Raw genomic sequence first — 11366 nt, forward strand, 5'->3', positions numbered from 1 at the left:
GTATTCTTTAGAGGTAATTGTACTTGTAATTGATGGAAAGAAATATTTGATTGTTAAAACATGATCATCATAATTTAAGTATTGCAAATTTCTATTTGCGTAGATTATTGATGGCTTCAACATATGACTATATTAAGTTCCTACTTTAAAGTTAACTGTCGAACATGTAGACCAAATGGGAGAATGTAAACCGTGTGACCCACATGATCAATATATTAATTGTCTAGCACTCTGTTTGACCTATATTCTTTTAAAAAAAATACATTTTTAAACAGAGATTTGACATCATTTCAACCACACATTATTCAATAAAATAATATTTCATGCAAATTCAAAAAAAATTCTTATTTTTTACTCTCACATTTTTCATTAATACACTATTAGAAAATACATTCTCATAAAAATAATGTGACTCAAACAAGGACCGGATAACTTTTCATATGATTATTGAGAAAAGTCAATACCCGTAAACAAAATCCCCGCAAATTTTCTCCCTTAAAAATTAAAAATTCAATGTTTATTTCCATCAAGTAAAGGGGTTATTAAGCAAGTACCGACCGAAAGACTTTTGGTGCTTTAAAAACTAATTTTTGCTGCAAATTTTCAATTAAATCTTGGATAACATGGCAGGAGGTATGCAATTTATGTAATAGAAAATTAGGAATCGAAAATAGCTTTCATCAAGAGCAGCGAATGAATTTTTCCCAATAGGACTAGGGACCTTTGATGTTTTGTACTCCCGTCTATGTTGGAGTTGGGTGCAAGAGGAAATGTAGCAAGCTACAAAGAAATGGGTAGACAGAAAAATGGACTGAGTCAAAAGATTAGCCATCGCGCAAGGAATTTGTAACATCATAAAACCGACTCCTGTGAAGAACGACGGCAGAGAATTCTCTGTTTTATGCAGAACTCAAAGATTACCACAGCATGCGGGTTCAAGCAGGCACAACGGGGTTGATGAATATCATATCACGAATGAAGCACGTCAAGTCTAGTTACACAAGGGAGGAAACAAGTATTTCAAGTGCAAATTTAAGTGTATAATAAAATTTTTTATCGTCAAATGAAGAATCTCACATCCAACGTAAAAGCAAGTATGAAAGATGTCAGCCATACACTAGATGTGAAAGAAAAACAAATTGTAGTATGTCGATTTGGGTCCAAAACAAGGATAAGATTAGAGCCAACTAAAGATAAGTTCACGAAAAATAAAACCCTCTAAAACTTCAGTACTATAGCATCAAAGCAATTTATCTGCTACTTCACTTGATACCAGGGACCTCAAGCCTGCCTGTTCTTCTTCTTCGGACCAGACTTGGCAACTTTAAGGCTCCTGTGCACAACACTCAATCTTGCAAGAGCTGCCTTCTTCAGATCTGGCCTGTAATAGTTATCTGCCACCTGCACTCAAGAATGGTGAATTTACCCGAATGAAAAGGTTAACTAGTGTTCTTGTTATCCACAATACTTAAGAACAAATTCACATTGTAATAACTCCCAAGTCTCAAACAAATGCTAATGTAATAACATCAAATCTACCGCGCTGTTGGAGCGAAAAAGTAGCTGATCTGAGGTCATAGCCCTGTAGCCAGAATTTTTACTGAAACTCCAAATAAGAAAATTCACAATTCGTTTTGATGATCATCCACTATTTGGAAGAAGGAATGTGGAAAGAGTAAAGCGATTGACCACCTCTTCAGAGAGTACCATATAGAAAGGGAAAAAGAGAGAGCTAAATACAATACTATTGCACAACGGAAATAACAATTTTTCCTGGTTGTCAAACTTGTATTGCAATTAAATTTATTAGGATGCAGAAAAGGTCAAACTCTTTAAAAAAATGCTGCTATGCAAAGACTAATACTGTTCTAAAAAATAGGGCTTAATAAAATTAGAAGAGATAACTTAATATATTGCACAAAACCTAGTAAAATCATCGGTAATAAAGTCTCAGATATGTAAATAACATCTTGATACCACAACCCGACAAAGTTGATTTCAACTTATTGGATCGCATTATGTTTCTTTAGCATCAATTTATCAGGCCTGTGAACATACCGTATTCATAAAGCACCATTAACCTAGAAGTTGAACATAATTAAATAGTGAAGACACCAGGTAACTCATTCAGGAAGTGATCAACTTGCCAAAGATTTTAGTTTTCAAGTATTATTATAGAAGTCACGACAGAATATAGGAGCGAGTGAGGATTACAAATAAACAACAGCAAGGACTAGATACCTGATTTGAAACAGCCTTTGCCATACGGCTAAACTCTTTCTTCATGACAGACTTGTTAAGCACAGTGGCAGGCTTGTTCTGTTTCTTGGTCTTTGTTGTTGCAAGCAGCACCGACTGATCCTTGCCAGGTTGAATTGTCACTGTTTTCTTGTTTGCCAACCCTATATATAATTCACAAAAGGATCACTTTTACACGCAATCATAGGAAAATTCATACAGACGTGCAAAATAAAAAACCCACATAAAAGAAAATGCAGTTTGTTTATATAATGAAGAAACTGGGCTTAATTGGTATACAAGTTAAACAAAACAGCACAATTATTACAGAGTCCATACTTTCCATTATCAACCATTGTTCTAGACAAGAAAACAAAACCTTAGCAGAATGATAACTAGAAAAATGTCAATAAAAAAAGCTAGGATTCAATGTTTTCTAAGCAACTAAACAATATTTAGATTGTAAAATCATCTTCTTAAAGGGGAATAAATGAAGCTTCATGCTAAGTATGCATATCAATTTCCCCATGATTTAAACAAAAGAATACTTCCTTCACTTGCATATTCTAAGCAACCAAGAAAATTACATCCCAAATAGCCTTCACAACTATTATAGTACAGCTGAATTGCCATCACAAAAATTTCTCAATAATGGTACAGAACAGATTTTAACAAACATAGCCCAAATTATTCACAAAACGACTCGTTTCACCAATATTTCAGCCAACAATTTTAATCCCAGCCCTAAATTCATATTCAGAATCCTGGTGTAATACTGACCAGAATGCTTGTAGGAGTGGAGATTGTAGAGATTGTTGGGCTCCTTACTGAACACAACTCCGGCAGTTCCATTCCCAAACTCCTTCACCAAAAACGAATTGTTCTTCTTCACGATCTCCCATATCAGCTGTCCTGGAACAGTTGCCATTTTCACTGAACTCCTTAATCCCCTGCACTCAAAATTATCAAAAATTGAACACGTTAAATACATAAATCACATGCGCATTCGTATATACACAAATTTCAGCGATTTAAGATTTCCAGGTACCGGAATATTCAAGGGTTTTACTTCCGCGGCTTATTGAAAGAGTTTTGAGTAGAAGCAATGGCCTTATATATGCTGCTGTTATAAAACCCTAGGGAGATTTAATGCTGGTTGACGAAATGGCCCTTGAAGTTTTCCGTAAATTACGTTTGTGACTCCCCGAAGTACCAGCCAAAATAACTCTCTGATTTTATCACTGTTGATTCTAACGTAATTGCTTAAGTAATAGGATATTTCTCCTTGCACAGGGTGTGAGATGCCCACCCTGTGCACACCCTATGCACAGGGTCCTGTGCAAATAACACAGCTCTAAGCAATATTACTTTGCCAGTCTACCTCTTAAAACATATTTAATACATGATATTTGACAATAGAATAAAAAATAGACATTTTCTTCTTTAATACTGTATTTGGTCAATACATTTGCCCCTTGTATGGTCCTCATTTTTCAAAATATAATTTTCTATTTATTATTTTTTAATCACGCATTCTTCAATAAAATAATATTACATCTAAATTTAAAAAAAATTTTAACCACACATTTTCCATCAAATCACTATTTTAAAATGTATTTTTGACATGCTCCCGATGTAAAGATGTAAATTACATTGATTTTAAAAATAAAAAAAAATAATAGAAAAATCCCAGGTAATAAACAACCCACCTAAGACATGACTTGGCTCAACCCGAATTACACTTCTACCTCTCAAAACAAACAATGAAAACTTTTACTATGTTTCTAATTCTTAATATTGATTCATCACTAGCTTCCTCGAAACAAACTAACGTGCCAATACTATTTAACAATAATTTCGAAAAGCTAACAAATGACTTTTAAGGCCAGTTTGACATAACTTTGACTTTAAGAACCCAAAAAAAGCTTTTAAAATTCAAGGGCTATTTTTGAATTTGTTTAACTAATTTTGTAAAAGTGTTTCTTTTAATTAAAAGAATTTTAAAAAGAAATTGGTCTGATGTAATTTATTCTAAAAGTACTTTCGAATTAATAAACAATTTAAGAAATTAGTTCCAAACAAAAACTAAGGAGGAAACCCTTCTGAATGAAACATAATATCAAGAAATTATTTTTAGATCCGATTGAATAATTTTTTTTTTTTTTTTTGTCTAATTAAGAACTCAACTCGATGACAGTGCTCTCCCATCTAGACTTTTCCACAGCTGCTTGTGATACAATAGAATTAATGTAGTTCTCATGACAATAAAATGTGTGAGCATTATTTTATAGAGGATTTCTATCTAAACGAAAATTAGAGAATGAGCCCTTGTTTTCGTGGTATTAATTGTTTATACTTTAGGTATTGCCTCGGGCATCTCAATGAATTTCAAAATGTTACTCAAGATCATATTTTTGAAAAATATTCTTCATCCATCACTCATTATAGGTTTGTTCGTTAGCCTTTACAGAAATACGTACTTGGCAAAAAATATTCACACGTGACATGTAGTGGATGTTAAATTCTCCTATTCAAAGGTTACTTCACTAAATCGTGATTTTAAAGTGCAAAATTTCTTGGGTCGAAAAACACTTTTTAACCAATTGAAGGCTAATCAAAAGCCTCAAATTCGGGCACACAATTTGTACATTTTGAAAACCGCAATTTGATTTGAAACCCTAAACTTTAACATTTTCCCTATACGAACAGGTCGGAGCCTTGGGATGAAAAACTCCTCAAATTTTAGGAATTATTGCTATCGCGGTCAAAATTCAGATCTAAAGATATGTTGGACACAAGGTAGTCCCATAACACTAATTTTTGGGATTACATGTTCTATGAGAAGTTAGATGTCTACGATTTTTTTGCATTGACTGATCGTCCACAAACATTCTAGATATTAGTCGATAATCAACGTGCTACTAGAAAAGTGTTAGAAAAATAAGTTCAAGAGTATGAAAATTAAAAAAAAAAAAAAATGTTTGCAGGATCTCCTAAATTAATTAAATTTCAATATCAATTGATTGCATAAAAGGATTAGGAGCGTGATCATTCCTTTATATTCCAAATCATGGACCAAATTGCCACAAGCTATCAACCTCCTTCCTGGATCTACAAGAATTTCCTTGATCTTCAAGCTTTAAACTTCAAAGCTTTCTTCGATGGTCTTTAAATTTACGATAGCAAATGTGTGGGCACCCAAAAAATCCAAATCCAATTCCAAAAACGAGATTGTCATAACAAAACCATTGAAGAGGAACAAGAAATAATTTAATCACGTTCTGACTCTCATTTTATAAAATTTACCTTATTCAAACTCATTTTTAATTGACAATTATTATCAAATGTTCAATTACACATCTCATCAACTTTAGATAAACCAATAAGGCGCCTAATATTTAAGGCAAATTTCATATATATGAAACATTTCAAATTTAAAAGATTAAATTATTTAGTTAAAAATTAAAATTTAAAAAAATTGATGGAATATAATATTAAAAAATTGATAACAATTATGAATTTTATAAATATGTGATCAAAAATTAATTTTGATTAATAGGGCTTAGACAATTTAAAAAAGATCCAAACAAATTCCGACCCTGAGAGGAATATCTATGGACGGCTCTGATTGATTTTAATTTACGTTGATTTGTGATCCTAAGTAGCATTTCAATTCTCGTGCGATTGAGTACACTGGAACTCAAGGTGCTGCAGCAGGTCTTTCCTCTGAGCGCTTTAGGTTTTCGTCGTCCACTTTCATCTTAAAGAAGAGAAGAAAAATCACAGGCGTATTTAAGCAGCCATGACTGGTATTTTTATTTTATTCAAATTTTTATATTTTTCAGTTTCTGTGTAGAAAAATGAATCTTTTCAGCTATAGCTATCCTCCGTAATGGGTTAGTTCATTGGTTTCTGGATGCTCAGTGTAATGGCTGGATTGTTCAAGATTTTTTCTTATCTCTGTATTTATATGCGATTATGATGCAAGTTTGAATTCAAATCGATAAAAATAGTCGATACAAAGAAATATGTCTCTTGGAGGACAGGAACTCAAAAGAAATGCAATTTGAGATGGAAAAATCTGAGATTTATTTCCTGAAAATTGACTGCTTACAAGAATGGAATTACGGTTACTTTTATAGCTTAACATCCTATCCAACTATACATTCTTTAACTAACTTAGTGATGTAACTAACAGCTTGACTCTTTTTTCCTTCCCTTTTTGCTTACTTCCTCAGCCATTGATCTTGCGAGCTCAGCTATCCAAAATCTTCCTGTAATCTTCTATTTCCAGTCTTCTGTTTTCCATATAACATAGTCCCTCCCATTAAGGACTCTTTTCCTCAAGAGTGGCACGAGGAATTCTGAGAACCAGGTCATCATAAAATCCCTGTGTGTTAACTGTTTCGGACATTTGTGACCAGGGACAAACTTTTCATCACACCAGAAACACAATTCTTTGCTTCCCTTTTCATCTAATCCTGCATCACTCAATTTTATTGTTGAGTTCATAGTTGGTTTTAATGCCTTTTTAACTGGTTCAGGTAATTTAATAAAGGCTGATTTTGCTGGAAGTGATTATTTGGTTCAAGTGTATAGTAAGTAGGCTGGGCATTGCCAGTTTGATAAATGTGTTAGCATTTGGTACATTTGGGTTTCTTTGTGGGTATGGAGGAGGTTTGACATTATGTTTGTAAAATTCCATCGAGTTTTACAGATTCAAATCTTGAAGTCTAGCAATAGAATATGCATGCTGCAGACTTTGAGGATAAAAAATTCTTACCAGTCCTTGAAGCTCAGGGTTCAATCCATCGATATAGCAGCTAATTGAGTAATCTTCATTAAGTGTAACCCTACGAATGCAACATCAAAGTCTTCCAGGTAATTCTGCAATGTTCCCTTTTGCTTCAAGTTCATTAAGTCTGCCATTAAATCATCATACACATTGGCCCCAAATATGATGTTTAAGGCTTTGACATATTCCTCCCATGATGAGGATCCCTTGTCAACCTGTTCTTCACATCCAGCTGGTGCCATTGGAGTGCTTTCCATTCTAAATGGATAGATCATAGATGCAACCTGGACCTTCATAATTGGAGGATTATCATACAATTCAAAGAACTGTTCGTTCTTGTAAAGCCACCCCAGTAGGAAATTCTACCCTCGAGTACCTGGTATGCATCCCATAGTTGGAATTACTAGGACCAGCTCTGTTAGGTTGTAATTGGGCATTGGGGTTTGAGTTAGGTGGAATTGGGAATGGTTGTTGTCTTTGGGAACTGGAATTGACAAAAGGAGGGTTAATGCAAGGTACATTGTTGGCAGAATTCTGTAAATGGCGGATTTGCAAACTTCTGATGAAATTCGTCAGTTCAGATATGCATCCTTCAGTCTTCTTCAATGACTCTTTCTGTCTTTTGGGTACTTTTTGGAATCATGGACTTAATCATGTTCTTGATATTTTCTTCCAATTTCTTCAGTTCCTGTGAGCTTTTGTTGTCTGCCATGGAGACTTACTCTTCACAGGGCCAAGGATCCAGCTCTGTTACCAATGATACAAAGAAATATTTTATTAGAGGAACTGAAAAGAAATGCAATTTGAGAGAAAAATCTGAGATTTATTTCCTGAAACTTGACTGCTTACAAGAATGGAATTACAGCTCCTTTTATAGCTGAACTTCATATCCATCTATACATTCTTTAACTAACTAACAGCTGTAACTAACTACCGCCGTTGTAACAGCTTCAACAACTTTACTCTCATTTTCCTCCCTTTTTTGCTTACTTCCTCAGCCATTGATCTTGTGAGCTCAGCTATCTTGTGAGCTCAGCTATCCAAAATCTTCTAGTAATCTTTATCTCCAGTCTTCATATTTCCATGTAACAATAGTGCGAAGATGATGGTTCAGAAGCAATAGATTTAACCGATTTATTTTATTTTTTAAATTTTGGGATTTGTCAATTTTGTAAGATATTAACTCATAATGTTATCTATATTTTCTTTTGACTGCTGGTTTGGGAATTGGAATCCATTTTGGATGATTAATTGACTGTTATGATTAAATCATCTTCATACGAATTGTTAAGCTGATGTCTGAATGTAATCATACTTATCCTTTTTCCTAAAAACTTTGAGACAGACTATAAGCAGGAGCAGGAGATGGAAATTGAAGCACTGGAAGCCATTCTTATGGACGAATTTAAAGGTTTGTGTGATTGACTATCTTCAGTCCTCTTAAGTTGCTTTATAAGCTTTTGTTAATATACCTCAGTCCTAATGTTAATCAATTCTAGTGGGTTTATTATACCAGAAATTCACTCTAGTGAAAGTGGACTAAGCACTTCGAACCGTTGCTTTCAGATTACATTGTCTCCTCAGGTAACATTCTCAGATTCCCTTTAGAGAGTGCTTTGTCACGTAATATTAGAATTTGAATTTATATGTATGTCTCATAGTGGACACCAATGACGAGAAGAAAAAGAAAGAACTTTCAATGAATCGATGGAAAACAAATTACTCCAAAATATTCTGGTACTTGGCATGATGAGTCTCTGTGATTTCACTAAATGAAGAGGAATATCATATCTTGCAGTAAAGATCAATTATATTTTGACTTTTACTTCAACATGTAACTCATTGCCCCTCCTTTTCTTTGAACATTTTTGTTTCTTCCCAACAGGATGAAGAAGCAGATGAATCAACAAATCCTTCAGGTTTTCTTAATCAGTATACATAATTGTTTGGATCTCTGTTTGTAAGTGTCCATAACACGTGATGCCTATTTCCATTAAATTAATAAACGTTGCCAAAATCTCATTGCAGTTCAGCTAGCCTTGATTTTCTCTCACACTGAAAAATATCCTGATGAACCCCCACTTCTTACAGTGAAAAGGTTGGTGGTTGTATATTTTTCATGTAGCAGATTAACTGTACTTGGACCATGTTTGGAGTTCTTAAAAGCTCCTCATAAGCAAACCCAAACACGCACACATTATATTGTTGACTTTATTATTTTTTTCTGAATGGCATTGCAGCTCGGATTGTACTTTATACTTTGAGCATTTGATTTTGATCTAAAACTTCCTTAAATCACATTTTTATTATAGTATGTTTCCAAAGATTTACCTATTTTGCTTATTATTCTGATTTAAGTGCAAATTCTAAAGTTCTTCCCCATTTATGTCCGAAACCATAAAATTGCTGCTATATATATATATATATATATATATATATATATATATATGACCTTTGAAGTTCCATCTAATAGGTTTAATATTTCTTAGCATGTGCAATGCACTTCATATATCGTGTCCCTAACCGCAAAATTGCCTGGTATTACTTCAGTTAGTCAAACTATCATGATAGGATCCTATTAGGTCTAAACAGGAAATCTCAACTGCTATCCCATGATTGCTGCCTGAGTTAGGTAAATTAAAACCCTGAATCCTCAACTATTTGGAAACTTTTGGCTACCTGCTTTCCTGTTCTTTAAAAGATATTACCGTATTTTATAAAACTGTCAGAAATTCGATATGATTGAAGCCTTCGTCCTTCTCTATTTTCAGTTTAAAAGGAATCCAAACGGGAGATCTTAAAGGTCTCAAGGAAAAGCTTGAACAAGAGGTAAATTTTCAACCTAGTGGCAATACTTCGTTGGGCATGTCTATTTCAGATTCTACAGTTTATAGAATATGTATCACTGAATTAAACAAATTTAGTCGGGAGTTCTATAATCATGTTAATAAATTGTTCCTGTGTACCAGTATTAACAATATATGGAGTGGAAAGAAACTAGAAATAGGTGGTTTAAGGAACGTGTTTATCTGAATATATAACTAGAGATGGAAGGCCCTTGATTTCTTCAGAATCTAACTGAAAGTATATACTTCAATATTTGTGATAGACTGGTGGTGACATAATATGTGGATGCGCTAGAAAGAATCTGATCTTACATTCTTATTAATGGCCATGTGTTCTATGTTCATGATCTTGTATCATAAAGCAGTCGTGCGCCTCACTTTGTTTCTCAATACTCATATTTCGCAGGCATCTGAAAATCTTGGTATGGCCATGGTTTACACATTGGTCACATCGGCTAAGGATTGGCTCTCAGAAAAGTTTGCTCAGGATGATGGCACTGAGAATGCTGAAGAAGATTCAGCAGAGAAAGATGATGTATGGTTATTTGTCATGCTTTAACATACATGTTCTTATGACCAAAAGTCATATGTTCCCTTTTCTGGAAGTTAACAGAAATACATTACATCAATTCAGTTTTATGATCCCCTCAGTTCTGTTAACAAAATATTTTACTACATGTTCAAGAGATTTTGGTGATGTTAATGATGGTTTAAATATTTAAAACTATCCTTTCCTTGTCACAAATAATGTCCGTTTTCCTTGGCTTCTAATATAGATGCTTCTATGTCTTATATAATGTGCAACAACCTATAACAAGCTTGCATCAGGTAGGTAATTAACTTAAATGGTGAGGAGAACTTTGGACATCCATGCTATATTTTATCTTCCCTGTCCACTAAACCTTCAGATTTTCTTTCTAGTGTGGAATGAATGCAAATTGTTAGTTCCTGTTCAATGCCGGGCTGATTACTGTCCTTGTCTAACCTGCCAGAGGTTGACCTCACTAATATGTTTCTATGATATGCTTATCAGCTATCTTATTTTATTTTAAACGAATATTCATTTTTAGAAATCTCTCTACTCTTGAAACAATATTATATAGATGTTAGACTAAGTCACACCCACAAGTGATTATTTTAGAGGCATACTGATGCGGACATCCATTTATTATTTATTTTCTATTTGGACCATTAGTTATATTTTATTTGGACTATTGTTTATGTTTTCGTTATTGGACTTGTTTAGTGAGTTTGGCCCAAGTCCTTCTCTTTAGGGTTTGTGTTCTGCTATTTATTTCTGTTTTGTTTCTTATTTGAGACAGTTGATGATGAATGAATAATTATTTTGGTGGCTTATGGCGCATCCCTCCCCTTCTTCTATTGAATTCTTCTTTTATCCCCTCCCTTAATTCCCCATTCTTTCTGAATCTTTCTTCTATTTCTATTAATCATCCTTTTGGTGCTGCATCAAATTTGGTATCAGAGCC

General features: G+C 33.8%; 2 protein-coding genes across 3 annotated transcripts in view; one reads left to right on the forward strand and one right to left on the reverse strand.

Annotated features, from left to right (window-relative positions):
- Positions 1 to 1018: 1018 nt before the first annotated feature.
- LOC111367281 (60S ribosomal protein L28-2-like) lies at positions 1019 to 3418 on the reverse strand. Its single transcript, XM_022988062.1, has 4 exons — positions 3287 to 3418; positions 3019 to 3188; positions 2242 to 2402; positions 1019 to 1401 (listed from the first exon to the last, which is right to left on the reverse strand). The coding sequence occupies exons 2-4, from the start codon at positions 3164 to 3166 to the stop codon at positions 1282 to 1284; spliced, it is 429 nt and encodes a 142-aa protein (XP_022843830.1). The 5' UTR covers positions 3167 to 3188; positions 3287 to 3418; the 3' UTR covers positions 1019 to 1281.
- A 2479-nt stretch (positions 3419 to 5897) lies between these two features.
- The window catches only part of LOC111367282 (RWD domain-containing protein 1), a 10116-nt gene continuing 4647 nt past the window's right edge, over positions 5898 to 11366 (forward strand). Inside the window, exons 1-8 of one of the 2 annotated variants that reach the window (XM_022988065.1) lie at positions 5904 to 6047; positions 6956 to 7119; positions 8379 to 8444; positions 8550 to 8617; positions 8919 to 8952; positions 9062 to 9131; positions 9805 to 9862; positions 10286 to 10414. In XM_022988065.1, the coding sequence (XP_022843833.1) occupies positions 7098 to 7119; positions 8379 to 8444; positions 8550 to 8617; positions 8919 to 8952; positions 9062 to 9131; positions 9805 to 9862; positions 10286 to 10414 (447 nt within the window). In that variant the 5' untranslated portion in view covers positions 5904 to 6047; positions 6956 to 7097. Of the gene's footprint in view, positions 6048 to 6955; positions 7120 to 8378; positions 8445 to 8549; positions 8618 to 8918; positions 8953 to 9061; positions 9132 to 9804; positions 9863 to 10285; positions 10415 to 11366 lie in introns of both variants that reach the window. The other variant, XM_022988066.1, reaches the window with a different exon arrangement.

The sequence above is a fragment of the Olea europaea genome, chromosome 18, assembly GCF_002742605.1.
Source record: "Olea europaea var. sylvestris chromosome 18, O_europaea_v1, whole genome shotgun sequence".
NCBI classification, from domain to species: Eukaryota; Viridiplantae; Streptophyta; class Magnoliopsida; order Lamiales; family Oleaceae; genus Olea; species Olea europaea.